This window comes from Pseudoliparis swirei, chromosome 17, assembly GCF_029220125.1.
Source record: "Pseudoliparis swirei isolate HS2019 ecotype Mariana Trench chromosome 17, NWPU_hadal_v1, whole genome shotgun sequence".
In the NCBI taxonomy this organism is placed as follows: Eukaryota; Metazoa; Chordata; class Actinopteri; order Perciformes; family Liparidae; genus Pseudoliparis; species Pseudoliparis swirei.
This window is the reverse complement of record NC_079404.1, coordinates 15,414,046-15,433,992: the sequence shown is the minus strand read 5'-3', so window position 1 is coordinate 15,433,992 and position 19,947 is coordinate 15,414,046. Positions and strand designations below refer to the sequence as shown.

Sequence of the window (19,947 nt, the reverse complement as noted above, 5' to 3'; positions counted from 1 at the left end):
TTGTTATATTGCTCAACCATGAATCAATTAATTAACAACAAAAAATCAATAGTTTATTGGTGGTGAAAGTGATTGTTCGATGCTCTATTATTTGTATGTAGAGTACGCACCTTATAAAAGCAACACTTAAAATCTTATCATGCTGCCAATATCAATGCATTCAGTTCCACAGATTGTAATATGGAAGTCTCATGTTGCCGGTCCCTATTCGCTGAAAGAGAGGGCACCTCTGTGCTCACTTATTACATGGTGCTTTTTTCTGATCTCACACATTGAGTGGTGAAATAATAGGCTGCTCCCGGGGGTATCTGGTGTCGCATACCTGCAATACCCCACAACTAAAGCTCCATATTTATAGACAGCAGCAGAGCAGCTCACATATCCCCACATCACAGCTGTTTGCATTGCAGTGTTGGGTGTCACATAGCTGCCCGGTGCTCCTGGGGTTGTCGCATTAAAAAAGAAGATAAACAAACGGCAACATTTAGAGTTTATTTCTTTCCATCCCCTGGGACTAGTCATGTCACATTTTTTATTGATGCCGGTATTATGATCCTGTTGAGCTTTATAAAGGCCGTGGGAAACGATGTGGCCAATAGTTGGCTTTGCTGGGAGATAAAAGGGCTAGGGGAAGATTAGTGGAGGAGGGGATTCATAAAATAATGCAAAGAACGAACACAAGGCAGAAAAGGAGGGACAGAATGGTGGAAGTAGTTTTATAAAAATGAAGAACTGGTAGCTGAGGACAGAGTGGAGTGGACAGGGGGAAATAAAGGTAATAAGAGCAAAAAAAAGGGGACTCTAGAGAGAGAGAGAGAGAGAGAGAGAGAGAGAGAGAGAGCACAGCACAGCTGAGTGGTGTTGATTGGCCTGTTTGAAAACACATGAACTGCAGCCTGGAGAGGGAGAGGAGCCCTGTGCACTGGGAGAAAGTGTCGCTCTGTGCCGTGCCACGCTGCAGCCCAAACCACATTAGAGCAAATGAATCCATTCCACCTCCTGTTATGGCAGCTCCCGCACGGGGCCCCAGGAAGGAGAGGGAGGAGGGAGGGGAGGGAGGAAGAGTGGCAGGAGGGTTGAGATATGAGGGACGGGGAGAGGAAAATGATAGAACGGAAAATGGAAGGTGGTGGAAAGGAGTCGCATGCTGGGTGGCTCTAATGATGTCTGAGGGCTATAGAAAAGGGGAGCAAAAAGCACATAGTGAGGGAAAGAAAAGCGGTGGCCATATAACTGAAGAACTGAAGGAGGAGGAGGAGGGAAGATCCCCCACTGTGTCCAGAGAGAAGGAGGGATAGTTCTCCCTTTTCAAACCGTTGCTGAATAATGAAGATGATCTGTGGCCAGACTTGCTCCTTTATATTGTTCAGCACTGCCCTCTACACTTTACATACAGGATAGACTGCTTCCAAGATTAGGCAATACAACGACAGCAACAATATTATTTTCCATAGCTGTGCATGCATAGCATAATTATTTCACTTAAAGTTAATATATTTTATATTTTTTATCCCCCCAGGGCTTGTGGAGCCCATTCAAACCACAGCAGGACTAAAATGTCGTAATGCGGAAGAAATACTACAGCATGTTTGCCCGGAGACTTCTTAATAAGGCTAATTGTTTATCAACTTTCGGCAGAATCCCATTGAAATAATTATGATTCTGTAACCGACACAAACGGCCATGTGCTCATCTGCAGTGTTTGAACTGAACCGTGGATTCAGAGAATAGTTACACCCTTAATGCTAGTTTATCCTTTCACAAATTGCTGAATATGATCATCTTATTACGTGTGTAAATTAATTGTGCAAAAACACTTGCCTCAAATTGTCCCTGAAGGGATACATATAGTATTTTAAAATGAATTAAATTGTGCAGTTTTTAGGTGATTTTGCATATAATTGCACGATCCTAATATCGTTCTATAACGATGTTTGAACAATACACATATGAATATCTTGGTACTCATTCCAACCATTTCCCCCAGTCCTGCTTCTAATGCACTCCGATACAAGAAGACACAGTATCGGAGTGCATTATGAACTCCTGTGTAGCCGCTTCCACACAACCCCCACCAGCCATCCCATTCACAAAGCCAGCTGCACTTGACAAAGATGGGAGTCATTTGTCTGAAATGAGAAATCACTCATATGAGTGATCACACTCTACGTGTGTGTGTGTGTGTGTGTGTGTGTGTGTGTGTGTGTGTGTGTGTGTGTGTGTGTGTGTGTGCTGCCGATGACGACGAGATCATTTCAATACTCTTTGTTTTTCTTTCTCTCTGTTTCTTTCTTGTCCCCCTTCCTGCCATACTCCAGTGCTTTTCATATTACATTGCTTTTGTTTCCGGGCACTTATTTCTTGCCCCACTTCCCCCAGCGTGTTTTGCTCAGCAAAGAGAGAAGGAGGGATGAAAAATGTGGATGTGTGTGTTGTTGTTATTTTTTGAGACAGTGAGAGAAGGAAACAGAGTCTTCCTTGGATGTTAGTTTACTTTGTGGTTTGTTACTGCTCTGATTCATGGCAGCATCCTCCACTGCTGTATAAAGGGAGGTTGTGATATGCACAGCATAATTGGATGTGTAATCCTTTGCTTTGCACCTTTGGTAAGCAGTGCTGCTGAGTGGAGCTGATTAAGATGTGTTGGAGACAATAAAGATTAGGCAGGCCCGTCTTCAGCGTGATCAAACAACAACAGCAGTAGCCCAAGAAGTCTCAAGCAAAGAAATCTGGAAAAGAGGAGAAAAAACTGTTTCTGTTGAAACATTCAATTGTTTATCCTCATATGATGATTTAACAGACTACTTTGCTTTATTTTGATCGCAAACAAGGATTTAGTACAAGAGGAGGTCTTCCGCCATGTTTTCACAGAAGCATTGTCTGTTATGCAACACATTTTTTCCCTGAACGGAAGAGGGTGTGGCGCTTAAGCGTCTGTCAGCCCGGACAGTCAGTCAGTCAGTCAGTCAGTCAGACAGACAGACAGTCAATCAGTCAGTCAGACAGACAGACAGTCAATCAATCAGTCAGTCAGTCAGACAGACAGACAGTCAATCAGTCAGTCAGTCAGACAGACAGACAGTCAATCAGTCAGTCAGTCAGTTAGTCAGACAGACAGACAGTCAATCAGTCAGTCAGACAGACAGACAGTCAATCAGTCAGTCAGTCAGTTAGTCAGACAGACAGACAGTCAATCAGTCAGTCAGACAGTCAATCAGTCAGTCAGACAGTCAGACAGACATACAGTCAATCAGTCAGTCAGACAGACAGACAGACATACAGTCAATCAGTCAGTCAGACAGACAGACAGTCAATCAGTCAGTCAGTCAGTCAGACAGACAGACAGTCAGACAGACAGACAGTCAATCAGTCAGACAGACAGACAGACAGACAGACAGACAGTCAATCAGTCAGTCAGACAGTCATACAGTCAATCAGTCAGTCAGACAGACAGACAGACAGTCAGACAGTCAATCAGTCAGTCAGACAGACAGACAGACAGACAGTCAGACAGTCAATCAGTCAGTCAGTCAGACATACAGTCAATCAGTCAGTCAGTCAGTCAGACAGTCAATCAGTCAGTCAGTCAGTCAGACAGACAGTCAATCAGTCAGTCAGTCAGTCAGACAGACAGACAGTCAATCAGTCAGTCAGACAGACAGACAGTCAGACATACATACAGTCAATCAGTCAGTCAGACAGACAGACAGTCAGACAGTCAATCAGTCAGTCAGTCAGTCAGTCAGACAGACAGTCAATCAGTCAGTCAGTCAGTCAGACAGACAGTCAATCAGTCAGTCAGTCAGTCAGACAGACAGACAGTCAATCAGTCAGTCAGACAGACAGACAGTCAGACAGACATACAGTCAATCAGTCAGTCAGACAGACAGACAGTCAGACAGTCAATCAGTCAGTCAGTCAGTCAGACAGACAGTCAATCAGTCAGTCAGTCAGACAGACAGACAGACAGTCAATCAGTCAGTCAGACAGTCAGTCAGACAGACAGACAGACAGTCAGTCAGTCAGACAGTCAGACAGACAGTCAATCAGTCAGTCAGGCAGACAGACAGACAGTCAGTCAGACAGTCAGACAGACAGACAGTCAATCAGTCAGTCAGTCAGACAGACAGACAGTCAATCAGTCAGTCAGACAGTCAGACAGACAGTCAATCAGTCAGTCAGTCAGACAGACAGACAGACAGACAGTCAGTCAGTCAGTCACACAGTCAGTCACACAGACAGACAGACAGTCAGTCACACAGACAGTCACACAGACAGTCAATCAGTCAGACAGACAGACAGTCAGTCAGACAGACAGTCAGACAGACAGACAGTCAGGTGGATTGACTTCTTATCTCAGTTACAATGCCACGCAAGTCGCGTTTCCACCTCACTCATTTTCCCTTTCAGAACCTGAGGGCCCATCTTTTTATCAACTAACAAAAGCACTGCCCGTTTGTGTGTGTGTGTGTGTGTGTGTGTTTGTGTGTGTTGGACTTTGTGAAAGCACGAAAAAGAAAGAGATTATTGGGTAAAAGAGGCAGATTTCTCCTCCCCCTCCAGTCTCCCTCCTTCCTCTTCAGTCTTGGCTGCGGGTGTGTTGGGACAGCAGGAAGGGGAGCTGAGGACGAAACAGTTAATCAATACACACAAGGTCAGACGGCAAGCTCTGGGCCGGAGCGTGCCCTGTTAGCGGTCTGTGGAGCTGCCTGGCCACTGAAGGGGATTTGTAGCACTTGTCAGGGCTTAAAGGAGCCCTCTCTGGACCACTTGCTCCGGGTGTAGTGTGTGAAAGAGACATGCTGGTTAGCAGCAGGTGAGGGAGACATCTGCTGGACGCTGACAGCAGCGCAGAATCAGGCCACCCATAGCTCCGGTCGGGATAGGCTTGGTCCGATTTGTTTCGTGCCCTGCAGAATGTCGTGGCTGCTCTGGAGGGACCATCCACCGCCCCGTGAACCTGACAAGAGATGCACGGCTGCCCACCGTTTGAGCACATTTGCTCCCGAATTCCCCTTGTACTGATGTTTAAGACTTTGTGCAAGTGCACTCCAGGTGATTCTACTCTAGTAATGCTTAAGCTCAGAGGATTAGTAATACACTCTTATTCTCCAAGTGTTCCTTTGAAGTTTTACCTTTACGCTGAATTAAATTGAGAATTCAAGCTTTTGTGTTTACATGCTCTTAAGTGTGTGTGTTTGTGTGTTTTGAGTGATAGAGACAGAAAGTGTGTGCAATAGTCTTTCTAAGATAAGCCCACCATACTAAGCATGACACGTGAAAACTCCCTGGCTGAGCACTATGCTTTCATCGTATTCATACTCGGTCTGTTTCTCACAGCAGGGGATCTTGGGGGACCCTTTATCAGTACTGAGCAGCTTTCTAGATCCCTGAACCCCCCCACCTGTGGTCTCTCAGTTCGCCTTTTGTGCGGAGGAATGTGAAGCGGACCAACACTGATGGAGATGAACACAGAGGGATGGTGAGGGACGGAGGCCTCGCTGGTTAAGCAGCACGATGCTAATTAATCCAGCCTCCATTTCTCTGAGTGTTCTTGTTTCTGCTGCTCACTGTCGGATCAGAAGAAGATGTCCACAGAGAGAAAGAGATGCTCAACCTTATCAGCTGTTAAATGTGGGTATACATGTGTTGTCTCCGCCACACTGATAACCTTGACTGTGAGGTGTGCTTCTTCGACAGAGATAACAGTTCATGTCCTTTGTTGGTTTCAGTGTGCGTTTGATTTTTCTCCAACAAGTAATATAAAGCAATGAAGTTTTCTTCCAGTTTCATCATGTTTCTGTTTGTGGTTAAAAGCGCTGCTGTGAAACATCTCAGATTCATGCAATTGCCAACAAAAAATAAAAGACACGCATGCCTGAGGCGCATCGAGCCCTTCAATGAGTCAGTGCATAAACAAGCTGTCTTACCTGTTTGCAGATTTGTCGAGCTGCTAAATGGCTGTTTGAACTTCAGAGGCTACACACTGTTTACATGGGTGACCTGGAAAAAACCTGTTCTAACAGATGTACCTCTCCTCTCCGGCTTCCTTTACAGAGTACAGAACCTTTAATGGTGTCCCGGTAGAGACATCAAGATGAACACGTTACCATCAATGGACCGGCACATCCAGCAGACCAATGACAGGCTGATGTGCATCAAACAGGTGTGTATAAAGACCTGCAGGCCTCCGTCAACTTCATTCAGTCAAATACAGACATGGATTGGTGGCAAAGATACAAGAATCTGCATTTCCTCTTTTCTCCTGCAGTCCTTTCTCCATGTCACACCCTTATATGGGCATCGGTTTTCTGGCCATTAGCTCCAGTCACACAGATCATGTTGCACAGGATCATAGAGAGGGAGAGGGAGAGGGTAAGAGAGCGAGAGAGAGAGAGAGAGACGCAAGTCTGGCAGTGAGGACAAGAAGAGACTTCAAAGAGACGAGCAAAGTAACAGCCTCTACTTTCTCCCTCCTGGTCTTGTGACCCCTTACATCACGTTCCTGACTCTTGACGTAATGTCGACCCTTGTTGTGGTTTTGCTTAAATGCTTCCTTGACTGCCAGCTTTCAGGAGACTCCACGCAGACAGATACAGACAGAAAGACACAGTCAGACATAACCCAGGGCTACCGCCTCTGCCTGTGATTAATCGTCTACAAGAACTCGCTGGCTGGCTGGCAGGCTGTGGGCTTATTTGTTTATGCTCTGTGGGTGTGATCCTTTATATCTCCCAACATCCATATGACACCATGCCTTACAGTGAATCGGTGAATGGTGGGGCTTTGAGCTTGCGATTATGAGGTGACATATCCCTTCTCTCTGTGTCGGCTGTTGAGCAACCCCCCCTCCCAAACTCCCGGCCACTATAATCACCTTCATCTCAACAGCCTCTCTCATCGCCTTCGTGCTCTCTCCCCGACTGCGTGCAGCGATGTGCTCGTCGTCGAGACCGTGTCAAACCAAAATGTCAGCTTTTCTCAAATGAGTAGAAGTTTTGCAGAATCGACACACAAAGCCTCCACAGTTATTTTCTCCAGTGTCACCGATAGGCCCTAAATAGCCCGAGTTAACAAGTCTCGCTTAATAAATGCACTAATTGTATTTGGGTTTATATACTCCTCGACTCGGGCTGGAATAGAATTGGTAGTAAACCAGACTTCAAAGGCGGTGAGTTAGTCAGTGAGCTCTGAGCTCGTGGCGGCTCTGCCAGCAGGGTGTTGTTTTGGTTCGGGGGGGAAGCCGCTGGCACAGAGCCAAGAGTTGCGCTGTTTATCATGCAGCCAGGTAGGCACTGAACAGCCTGAGCTTTGGCTGGCCTGAAAAGGGCTAAGTCGGTCCATCATCTCACAGAGGACAGTCTGTCAAACGTCTGGCTCTTTGTCTGGTGAAACCCCATCGCTGCCACTCAGCCCCCCACCCCTGTTCTTGTCCTCCTCCAACCCTGAACAGCAACAACAACAAGAACAGCCCGGGCCCCATCCTCCACCAAAGAAACTCAGTGGAGCTATTTCACTCCGCTGTCCTCCCCCTCGCGCCAGAGTCGAGGATGTCAGGCAGAGTCGGTGGCGAGCGCCGCAGCGGCGGGAGCTGTGAGTTCAGATCGAGACAGACAGACCCGGCTGTGCTAGTTCTGATTCCTCTCGCGCTGGAGGCTGATCCGCCTCCTATCAAGCAGCAATAATGCCAGATTATATCACTCACCTGGAACAGTTTCTTCTCCCCGCCCTCTCTCTCTCTCGACACGAGCATCTATCACTTTCTCTCACTGCTGCTCTTCATCATCCACCAGACCCCTTTGAGAGTCTCCAGTTAGCTCCATAATGGCTAATCTTCGCATCCAAAAAGATGAGCCACTCAAGTCCTCTCTTGAAGCTCATGATATCATTGGGAGCCCTCAGAGATTGTCTCTGCAGGCGAGTACCGGGCCTGACATGTTAGGCAGCTGTTGCATCCAAGAACCCCTTTGTCACATACCGCCAGAAAGCTGCCCTTTGAAAAGCGCTGACCTCTGCTGCCCCTTAAAGACAATAGTCCTACCTTCTCTGCAACAACACACAAAACAAGACGCTTCAGCTCCAGATGAGAATAATAAATGCTTTCAAGTGGGCTCAATCTCGCCGACTGAACAAGCTGCAGCTCTGCCCCATTTCAGAGCTATTAACCTTCTGAGCCATGAAGAAAGGGAGCCCAATTTTAAAACCGCTTATTGTGTCCTGCCAGCCTGAGTAGCCTTCAGACACTGGGAAGAAAAGACTCAACTGTTTCAGGCCTCAGCGAACAAGCAAGAGAGACAGACAGAGACTGAAAGAGATTAGACAACACACCAACGGCGCTTATTGAGTCTACATGCATAGCTGCCAGGACCACGGTTGTTTTCTTTGTGAACGGCCAAGCCAGCCAGTGGACTTCTGGTGCCGAGGCTCTGTTACATTCTAAAAACAGGCAGTGAATGAAGGAGAGAAGGAGGATTGGAGGGAAAGATTTGGTTGCTGTGTGGATCACGGGGTGTGAAGGCTGGGTGTTGCCAAGAGAGATTAACAGGAAACACTGGCATCATTGTTGATATGGGTGTGATCTTCTTCCCACAATGCAGCAGAGCCCTGAGAGGGCGTATATTGGAAGGAGTCAAGGTCCTCACAGGGTTGTGCAGAAACACAAGACATTAAATCACGGCGGTTCGGAGGGAAAGCCCAGGGCTGCGAAACGATTTGTTTTTTTCAGTGTTTCTCCAATTTGTACTTGATGTGAACAAAAATAACGCTCATTATTTCCCATTGTTTTCTAATGGCAGTCTCCTTTTTCTGTGTTTGCACAGCACTTACAGAACCCGGCCAACTTCCACTCAGCGGCCACAGAGCTGCTCGACTGGTGTGGAGATCCCCGGGCCTTCCAGCGACCTTTCGAGCAAAGTCTCATGGGATGTCTGACGGTATGCAAACAGTAATTATGTTTTTTGTTGGGCTTTTCAGGTGCTTTTTAGGAGACGCGAGCAAAACAATAATTAGATCTTGGATACTTAGGAGAAAGAAAATGGGTCCAGATCTGATGCTTTTCACCTACTTTTAAGCTTTAAGTTAACATAGATGGTGCAACAGCTGAAACAATCTTCATGTCACAGTCATATTGACATTTGCTATTTGGTTATACAACTATTTTCTCTTAGGTCTGAGAAAACAGTTCGTAGCAGGCTGTAGACACACCATGTTTGTACCCAGCAGTTATCCAAGGCAGCTGCTCAGGCCGTCAGGGGCCAGTAACAGGTTAAAGTCCTTGTCACCCACTGCTTCTCTCCACTTTGTGCTCCCCCACACACACACAAACACACGCAAACACAAACTCACACACACACACACAGATGCACACCAACTAATAATAAGGCGTGAACATGACTGCGGGTAGCCAGTCACCCTTAGCCATCGTCATTCAGTTCACTAGCTACAGTTTATCGATCTGGGCACAGGGCCAAAGAGCCAGCACCAGGTGTGTCAAAACACACACACACACACACACACACACACACAGTACATACACAGTCACTTGTGTGAAAGAGGCTTTAGAGCAGATAATTTAAAGTTTCACGCGTCTGTCGCTAAGATCAACCTTTGAAACACTGAAGGAACATTGTGCCCGGCTGAAGTGGTAGCGTGAGCAAACAGATAAATGCTCATTAATGTGTAAATCACGATCAAAGCCTCTTAAAGGGCTGATACAATAGAGCCCACCACGGAGCTCCCTCTCAGCATGGGGCGGTTTCCATCAGCTAAATTGTTCCATCAGACTCAGAGAGCAAACGGCTTCTTCTCGGGAGAATTACAGCGCGCAACAAGTTCTTGCATTCTTTCAAGGATTTTATTCGCGTGACGTTACTTCACTGGTTGCGTGTCACAGAGCTGAACTGAATTTTAAAGATGACCGAGGACCAATCACAGCCCGTTAAATGTGTTGTAGCTGAATGAAACTGAATGTGTTTGTAATGTGGAGACGCTTGTTCCCTGTGGCATGTTGTACATCTGGAGGTCGTCCTCCGATCCCTGGTGGAGTATCGGCTCCAGAGCCAATAAAAGATGACATAACTGAGCTGTGAGTGCTGCACTATTAGCTCTGTCTGCTTGACAATTTGTGTTTTGTCTCTGTTTATACTGTATTGTGAGTGAGGGTAATGTCAGTGCTGGCAGACATTAACTTTATCTCTGCTTCTTAGTTCATGAGGAGCTGTCTTTCACATAAAACTATAAAACTGATGCTTCTTTTTCCCTCCAGCACATAGAAAAACAAGAATATCAGTATCAGCCCAGTAACCCAGGAGCAGCTCTGAGAGCACTGCTCTCATATTGACAGCAATATGGGCCTGGATGTACGTCCTCAGAGGGAGATTATGCTGAAAAAGGCTTATGAGGTGAAACACGTGTTAAATCCGTGTTGAATCTATGCTGTCCTCTGTAGCTGGCTGCCTGCCTTTACAAACTGCAGGGCAGACTCACTCACGCAGGAAATTAAACGATCGACTGCAACACGATTCGACTGTTTGTCAGAATCGTCATTGCTTGCATGATATGGTTGGGCTGAATAGATTATGTTATGCCTCCTGAACAGCTTCAAATAATTTCTCTCTGATTAAATGAACCTGCAGAATTTTTTATTGCCATCTCTTAACTAAGATAATCAAATAAACCATATTTATTTATATCATTTCCACAGTTTTTCATTCAGTGCTCAGCGGCCACATTACTTGTGACAAAAGCACTTTATGATCACTGCTCGCTGTTATGTTGGCTTTCTAAAAGGCACCCCAGCTGACCTTGTTAACGGTAATGTGTGTTTTGAGGTCAGAGGCAGCAGAGGAGTTGCCATCTGTAAGCATATAAAAGCAAAGGGGTTTCCTTTCTATCAGTGATTTACCCCTGTCTCCTGAGTCCTGTTTAACGTCACGCAGCATTCCCTTTAACGTTATTTTAAGGTCTGGGAGGCTCCTGCTTCATGTCCCATAAATGTTCAACCTCTTTTCGAAGGCATTAGCACAAAGGGATTATTAAAACCGTACAGCTGAGGACTGGTTCCTCTTCAAATTGGAGGGAAAAGGAGGATTTGTAACCTTTGTACCCTCAGGAGATGCTGCTGAGAAGTACTTTACTCAGTTTATTTCTACACTCTCCTCTGACACACACACACACACACACACACACACACACACACACACACACACACACACACACACACACACACACACACACACGTGTACAGTGTGTTGAAGTGGTCAGTTTAGCTAGATATCCCAATACCTATTATTTCCATATTTTCCTGGCCTGTCTGGGTAATTCAACTGGCAACCTTTAGCCAGGGACAAGCTCTGCTCACTTTGGGGCCAGAGCGGGCTTGTTTCATGATAACCTTTCAGAGACTCCGCTCGCTCCGCAGAGCGACTGTGGTTTGGCTCTCTCACCTCTCTTGGAGGTTGATGCGGTCATCAGACTCGTCCTGACTATGGATCCCTGGAGCAATCCAGACTGCAGACTCCACATTAATCTCACTGTGTCTGTTTTTTGTTGCGCATTTGTCTGAAGAAAAATAAAGCTCAGTGATAGCAGTGACTCAAAATACTAACACGAGTACGAAAATTGGAAGGATTAAGCGGCATTAGCTGTGGCTTACTGTTTATTTAGCATCAATATTGTATGGTGCTGCATAAGAAAGGGATGGATAGACAGATATATGCCTAATTTGCAATGATGTCATGAAATGATGTATTTATAATGATGTATTGATTACAAAACAATTGATACAATGCTAAAGGATCCATCGCTCTTTCTGCAGGTGGTGAGCCGCGTTGCTGCTCAGCAGGGGTATGACTTGGATCTGGGCTACAGGTTGCTGGCTGTGTGTGCAGCCAACAGGGACAAATTCACTCCCAAGTCTGCAGGTAAGACCCAGCACTTTACTAAAATGCCAGCAGACGCATGCTCGTACATCATCCCATTGACTGCTGTTGACTCGCGAGACAGTGGCGACACAGTGCTCATTGTTCTTCTCGCTGCAATTATTCATCTTTTGATGAAATAAAGCAATTTAAAGAAATGGCTGTATGGCTTAAGTCACGATCCGGTCAGGAGCGTTTCCTCCTTCATTACTCTGCTCAGTTCATGATTACACAACGTAGCTGCTCATGTTTTGAGCACTATAAAAAGGTTATTAGGATGTCACGGAGAATCTCTCCCGCTTAAAAACAAATAAGGTTACCATGCATCTGTGGTTTGTAAATGTGCGTCAGACATCACACAAAAAGCCCATAGAGCTTTATAATGTCAGATATTTTTAGTCCCCATTAAACATTAATGTGCTATTGAGATGAGCTGTCCGGGTGGTAGCTTCACAAAAACAGTCTACTCAACAGTCTGTCCACAGGAGCCCACACTCACGTGTGCATATGTGCAGGCACACACACACACACACACACACACACACACACACAAAGCGAGAAAGAGAAAGAGCGAACAGTAATGCTATCCTGAGACATTTATCTATCAACTCCAATCCCCTCCCCCCTTCACCACCACGTGCCACACACCCTCCCCCGATCCATACCTCCCTCCGCCCCGCCTCCCACAGTCCTGCAGGAGCGGCCTGTTCGTGTACATTCGTCAAAGTGAATTGTGCAGAGGCGGGAGAGAGGAGAGAGAGAAAGAGATGGATGGCTGGGGAGGTGTCGCTGATGTGTGCTGGACCACTCACTCTGCCTGGCGAAGCCGGAGCCAGCCAGTCAGAGCGCAGATAGACCCGTGTTTCTGCAGTTACATAAGTGGCCCGTACCGAGAGTCAAATATTTCGATTAAACTGTCTGATTTCTATGTTGTTATTTTCTGAGAAGGCGCACATGTCACTGCAGTGACAGTGACCGTAGCGCTCTGAAATCTTATCCCATAATTACTCACACGATATGCAGTGTGTCGCGACTGGATGTGCAGAAGGCCGAAATGAAGCCGTTTGCTGCTGTTTCACGGTCACACAATCCTATGATATGAATATTTGCTAAAGCGTATGATCCTCTTTCAGTTGTGGTGGGAAGCATCTTGTCGGGAGGAACTTAAGTGGTCAGACAGACGTCAGTGTCCAATATTGATTGCTGTATTTCTCTCTCTGTCTGTGTTCCTGTGTTGAGATAATGTGATTGTTGTCCAGGCATGGCTCGGACTGTCTGTCTGTGTGTGCCCGACTGACAGTCAGCATCATCCTCAGGCCTGCTGATGGTTTTGGGATCTAATAGAAGACAGCACCGGGTTTCTGGAAAAGCTGTTTATGCACAGCGGACAAATGGGAACTGTAGTGGAATTATGTGGGTATGAGGGGGGGCGGGGGGATCGAGGGGGGATATGATACGGCCAGTCATCAAACGATGCAGGCAGGCTGTCGAGGTGGAAGGCAGATGTGACTCAGGGCAGAACTTACTCACTGAGCATCCTTCTTACCTCCCTCCCTTTCAAGGACATCTCTCTGAGGAAGCAGATTGGCGGGGGGGACGCGATGGAGGAGACAGGATGCACACTTGAACTCCAGAGACACATGTGGACCCTCATAATGCATCAACAAGGATGCAGAGAACCATTTGTTCTTTACTGCACTGTTGGATCCGTGTGTGTGTGTGTGTGTGTCTGCACTCTGCACATGCATGAATGTGCATTAAATTGTGCACGCCCAGCACAATCTTCTGACAGCCTGCATGGCGACAGAGGGCCGCGAATCTGACACCCGAGAGCTCAGACGAGGGCCAGGCAGTCTGCGATGCTCTCTGCGGGCTCCTCTGGGGAGGAGGCAGACTCTTAAAGCTGCAGATCAATCCCACTGACCCTTTCCTTCAGAGCCTCAGTTCAAGAGGAAATTGATGAAGCAATTATGGCTACCCATGCTTTTTTTAAACACTTTGACAACTGGTGATGTTGCAGAGTTAACTTGACGTGTGTGATTCTCATTACAAGTACACAATACTCAATTTTCCTAGAAATAAATCAGGCCACAATTTAAAGTATGACCTTCAGTAAGTAAGTCGAGGCGACTAGAGAACAAACAGACATGCAGTAAAAAGAACATTTTGTATCTTGAATTTGAACAGACGTCTTGTGTTTATAATCAGGGGTGCACATAACTGGTACGCAGGTACGCATGGGCGAAAATAATCTACAATGCGTAATGCCACTTGTGTTACTTCGCGCCTTTGCGTACTGACCGATCTGATTCTGATACCCCCCCCCCCCCCCCCACATCGGGACGAAAAAAAGTCACTTACACTAGCAATAGCAGACTGCTGCCGAAGAGCTGTCTTGATACGGTGACCCTGCAGTGAGGCTTTCGGGATTAGCGCGCTGCTCTAATCTGGAATCACCCAGTGAAGAGATTTATCTGCCGTTAGGCGAGCTGGCATTAGCACTGTTAACTCCCAGTGCTTTAACGCTGCTAGCATACTTGCAGCTAGCATGGTTTAAGTCACTCTCTTGAAAAGAGCACCTTGGAGATTTTGCTTTTTGTGGCGTCTCACTTGATGACTTTTGTTTTAAAAGCCTAATAATCTTTTTTTAAGTCGTTTTAGAGCGGCGTATGTTTCCCCCATAATAATTGACAAAGCGTCCAATGAGAGGCTCATTAGATAATAGGTGTGATGCTGCCCTGAAAACACAACAAAGCCCAATAGACTCTGAGCCGTTGGGCTACAGTGAAGTTCAGCAGACACCAAATCAGATTAGACAAATAATCCGTCAAGGGTTTTAGCGTTTCCTTCCTCTGAATCTGTCACTGCTGTCAGCGAGCTCATAACTGTTCTCTTTCTTTCGGAAGCATGAGCGCCAATAATAAACAGAGTTGTCATTATGACAAGACTTGTATGTCAACTTTCTCTGAAGTTTTAAATAGATGAAAGTAAATCTTAACCGTGACTCAGTTTGTGTATTATGCTTTGAACATGACGTGACACGCTCCGGATTAAAGGTAGCTGCTCCCTGGAATGATCACTATGCTCTTTGAAACCTATTTGAATGTGTAAGTCAGGTTTCTGCTTGTTGTTCTTGCTCAAAGGTAGATTGATTCAATCACTTCTGGTGGCATCTCATGTTATCAGAAGGTTAAGCTTCAGGAGCGAATGCTTATCGTTTCCGTGGTTTCTGAGATCCCTTTATCTACACACGGGATAAATGCTTTTGATGCTTTTAGTTTCTCTTCTTCAGCTGATTAAGAAGAGTGTTTGGAGAAGAATGAAAAGGGGGAAATATGATGAAGAAGTTTCGCGTTGTTCTGGGTAGTTTGTACATGTTCTCCACCCACTCTTATTTTACCTGTAAATGTAATTGTCCCAGCAGAAGTGCACGATTGTCAGCGCTCGGTCAGTCAATAGAGCGTGATCTCACAGTGTGATCTCAGTGATCTCACTGTATGATCTCAGTGATCTCACAGCGTGATCTCAGGAAAACTGCCACTCCACTGTCAGCCGTGGCAGAAAACTTCCAGGGTGAGGCTGTAACTCACTCACAACAAACACACTGAGCTCACAAAAAAAACTCAGAACTCCCATAATTCAGCTGAAAATAAGTACTCCCATTAGACTTTGTGTAGACTCATGTCACAGTGTGTGAGTCCCTGCACACACACATACACACACACACACACACACACAAACACACGCCTCTTCTGTCTTCTCATTTGGCCTACAACATGTCTTCCATTTTATCCGTCTCAATTTACTTTCACTTGATTGATTTTCTCACCCTGTCTTTCTTTTCAACTTTGAGCTGCGTGTGTAGAACTAGAGGAAGGTGTAAGCCTCCTTTGTCACTGACCCAATCAACCTTACAGACTTTTATATTTGATTACTGCTGAGTAAGAGCACCGCGCTGAATTATTAACAGGAAACAAGGTTTATTTTTAGCAGGCGGGCCTCTCCTCTGACACTCTCCAGTGGTTCGCCTTAGATGATGAAACCTCTTCGCAACCCAAAGCTACCCTCAGAACTTCCCGATGAAGTTTATAGAAAGAAAGCTCATGGGGAAATACTTATTATGGTAGCTGCATTTGCTGCCTCTGGCTGATTTGGTCCTCTATCACTTGCAACTTAATTGGTGTGGTTTACACAGTTGCAAGTAAATTCATGTTGGTAATATCCCAACTGATCTGGTCGTGCAGTTACACTACAAACACAGGACACTTTGTTCTCGTCAAATCCGGATGAGCAAATGATTTAAATCCCCCTTTTGTTCCGGGTTGACTGATCTGGCACCGACACCTTAGGACTCCCCCCACCCCCCATCCCCTTTACACATCATCCCCCAGGGGGCTTTAGATACACCCTTTTCAATTCATATTCCTGTCCAACAATGCCTTCCGTTGCCTGTGTTTCAATTCTGCGTGGGACATTTGTGAAAGTGCTGATGACTCAGACAACTTCCCTCTGATGTCACAAGGCCAGCGGGCTTTTCCCGCTCTTCAGCTTCACTGCACAGCTTAATATTTAGGTAGGGAGAGAGAGAGAGTAATGACTCTTTCCTGTTCATCCATCCAGATTGTTTTTTCACCTTGTTGGCTTGTGTCAGGGGCGGGCGAAGACGAGATGAACTCAGATTCACCCTCATCTTGGCTCCTCTTTAATTCAGTTGCGCTCAGTTATTATCTAAGTCTCTGATGTGTCTTGTTAGTTGGATTTACAAAGTGGCCTCTGATAGAGACAAGGGGACGTTGTCAGGTTAGATTGTTCTGCAGGCAGGATTCCCCTCTCTGATAGGGCGAATAATTTACCATATGTCTGCCTCAATAGATTGATCCTTACATCTCATGCTTTCTTCTTCTCACATTCCATCGCTCATGCGTTGGCTTTCACTCCGCTAAGCTCCACCCATCTATGCAAGTTTGAGATCTGAGTTTTCTTCCTCTTTTTTTTTATACCCTTCCTGATAAAAAGCAGTCACACCGTCAGATTATGCACGTGTGCATGTGTGTTTCTCAAGTGTGTGATGTCAACTTAGAGAAACAGGGCAACGGAGCGCTACACAGACTAGGCAGAGCACATCAATAACTGCAGCTCATGACAGAGGTGAGAAGCACTGGAATATCTTGCCTTCTCTATCTCTACTCCTGTTTGTCTGCGTCGGCTCGCCGTCTTTATCGCTTCCTCTCATCCTCCCTCCTCCTTGGCTGTCTCCTCTGCTCCCTCTCTATTTCTCTCCCTCCTTCCCTCACCCCCCTGCAGTCTCGAGAGTGTGTTGGAGCCGGTAGCAGGTACAGCAGGAGCCCATTAGTGCAGAGCCTCGCTCTGATTGGATGAGCCGGAGAAACCGGGAGACTGCCTCTGAATAATTGATGTGCATTGTGCAGAAGCTGGACAAGGGAAAAAGACAGATCAGAGAGCAAGGGAGAGAAGGGAGAAAAGAGAGTGAGCAAAAGAAAAGAAGAGAGAGAAAGACAGGAACGGAAGTAAGAACGAAAGAGTGAGCAGAGTAAGGGATATGTGCACAGAGTGAGAGTGATAAGACGCAGGCAGGAGGCTTGGAAGCAGCAAAAGCTTTGAGAGTTGCCACTGGCCTCTGCGGGAACAGGAGCATTTGTGACACTTGAGTCTTTTCTCTGCGCTATGAAGGGAATAAGATGAGATGTGCAGAGACTTTGCTTGGCTCTGGGTAAGTGTGTGTGTGTGTGTGTCTGCTTTCCATGTGTGTATGTCTGCACAAAGCTATCTGGTCTGTTATTTGAGTGTGTGTGTGCACATGCATGGGGCAAGATAAGGGGTTAACGGAGGCCAATTGAGTAGTGGATGAAGGTCCAAGATGACTACGGTACATTAGAACTGCAGTAATTGAAGCACAATGTGTCTTGTTTACTTGTGTATTTTATACTTTGACATAGTCTGCAAAACTTTTAATTTCAATGAAGATTTTACATTGCTGTGTTTGTTACAACTATAATTCAGGCCATACATAACTTTGTTATCTATCTTGTCTGGTTTGTAGTCTAAAGCACTGGCTGCTCACACAAGACAAGACCAGCTGACCACAGGTTGACCTCCATGCTGCTCTGTCAGAGGGTTGTTCTGAATGGGTTTTGGTCTGTGTGCACTGTGTGTGTTGGTAATTCTTTGGCATATTTCTGAGCTCTGTGGCTAAGTGTTACACTTGAGGTTGTGGTTGTCTTTTGGTCTTTTTAAAATTTATTATCAAAGCTGGCCATGAGTTAGCTTCTGGTTTTAAGGTGGGGTTGTAGGTCACACTTAGGGTTTTGGAAATGATTGATTTTAGTGAGTAAAATAATGATTTAGTGATCACAAAGGAATAGAAGAACAAAGTAAGTTAGGTTTTGTAAGTTTTGATTTTCTTTATTTGACATTACACGCTTCCACAAATGCCATAATGAGTCCACTGTTATAAAGAGGTAGTAACATCAAGTCAGAGTGACGGAGCAGCACCACACATTTAAAAACATCTTCCTAAAAGAGCACTATTCCACGTCGGTGTTCAGAGTGCAAGTGTGTGTCAGTGGATGTGCTTCTGTGTCAGGAGGAGATGACCCACTTTTCCACTGTGGATCCTGCTTTAAGTTGTTGACCTGTGCTTGGAGCCAGAGCCTGTCTGCCTGTCCACTCATTACGTGGCGTTTAAAAGTATAACATATACCTGTCATTGTGTTATTGTGTCATTGCGTTGTATCTCATGAAGGAAAACAACACTGGATGACATTAAGGAGTAACGGGCAGTACAAGCATCATGATGCTGCAGGGTGTACAATCAGTGTTCAACCTTAAAGCTGACGACTTAATGGCTCTTGCAAACATAAACCCAATCTTCCATTGACCTATGTAGGAAACTATAACGCTGTACGACTTCCAGCGGGCTGCTGTGGAGTTGCAGCACTTCCTGTTACTGAGCCTGAGCAGGGTGTAAACCACAGAAACCGTCTGCATCCTCAACATCCCAGTCACATGCAGCTGCTCCCCCTCCAGCCTTTCTCCTCCTCACTCTATGGCTCAAACGCTTTGTTTGTATCGCCTAGCCGCCACACTTCTGACCTCCTGTGACGGCTCTCTGACCACTTCCCATAAGGCTGTTTCGTGACTCATTCGTGACATTTGACTTTAACCCTTGTGTTGCCTTCGGGTCAATTTGACCCGATTCAATGTTTCACCCTCCTGTCGCCTTCGGGTCAATATGACCCGATTCAATGTTTAACCCTCCTGTTACCTTTATATTTACTAACATATTTTACCCTTGAGGTCAATATGACCCCAGCTATTAAAATCTCCAGAAAATTATTAGAATTAATATTGTTTTCCAAGTTTAAGTGTGAGGTACTTTATGTTTGTTTGTTGACTCCCGAAAGAACACCGACATTAAACATTGAATCGGGTCAAATTGACCCGAAGGCGACAGGAGGGTTAAATATTGAATCGGGTCAAAATGACCCGAAGGCAACACAAGGGTTAAACTGTATGTTGTGTGGCCCTTTTGTTTTGCATTTTGTTTCTGCTGTTTTTGTCAATCATTGCCAGTATTGACATCCCTCCCTCCTCCCGCCTCCCACTGAAAGTAAGTAGCAACGTTTAGTTGTGTTGAGAGAGGAATTTCTGGTCGGACAAACTGATGTCAGGTATTGATAGCAGTGAGGGCGGAGCTCTCCGCGCCCCGGGCAACGCTGTCATCTTGTAATTTGTTTCAGGAAACACTTTCTAAATTCTTCTTGTTAAACACTTCCACACCTATTAGAGCGTCAGTCAATGTCTCGACATCGTCTCATGACCTCTCCGAAAGAAATTCATCACTGACAATTTCACCTAAAAAAATGTCACGGCTGGAAATTCATAACTTTTGAATCACTGTTCGCTCAGGATCCTTGATTGTGTTTCTCACCCTAATGGTTTCACTGAAGGAACAGCAGAGGGAGATACAAGACACAAGTAGTGTGTTGGTTGTAATTCGGCTTGTGCT

At 45.8% G+C, this 19,947-nt stretch overlaps 1 protein-coding gene across 4 annotated transcripts in view; it reads left to right on the top strand.

Annotated features, from left to right (window-relative positions):
• Nucleotides 1-19,947, top strand: part of zmiz1a (zinc finger, MIZ-type containing 1a) — a 104,779-nt gene that overhangs the window by 66,314 nt on the left and 18,518 nt on the right. For all 4 annotated transcript variants that reach the window (XM_056435317.1, XM_056435318.1, XM_056435319.1 and 1 more), the window contains 3 exons: nucleotides 6,058-6,166; nucleotides 8,820-8,933; nucleotides 11,816-11,921. In XM_056435317.1, the coding sequence (XP_056291292.1) occupies nucleotides 6,098-6,166; nucleotides 8,820-8,933; nucleotides 11,816-11,921 (289 nt within the window). In that variant the 5' untranslated portion in view covers nucleotides 6,058-6,097. The remainder of the gene's footprint in view (nucleotides 1-6,057; nucleotides 6,167-8,819; nucleotides 8,934-11,815; nucleotides 11,922-19,947) is intronic.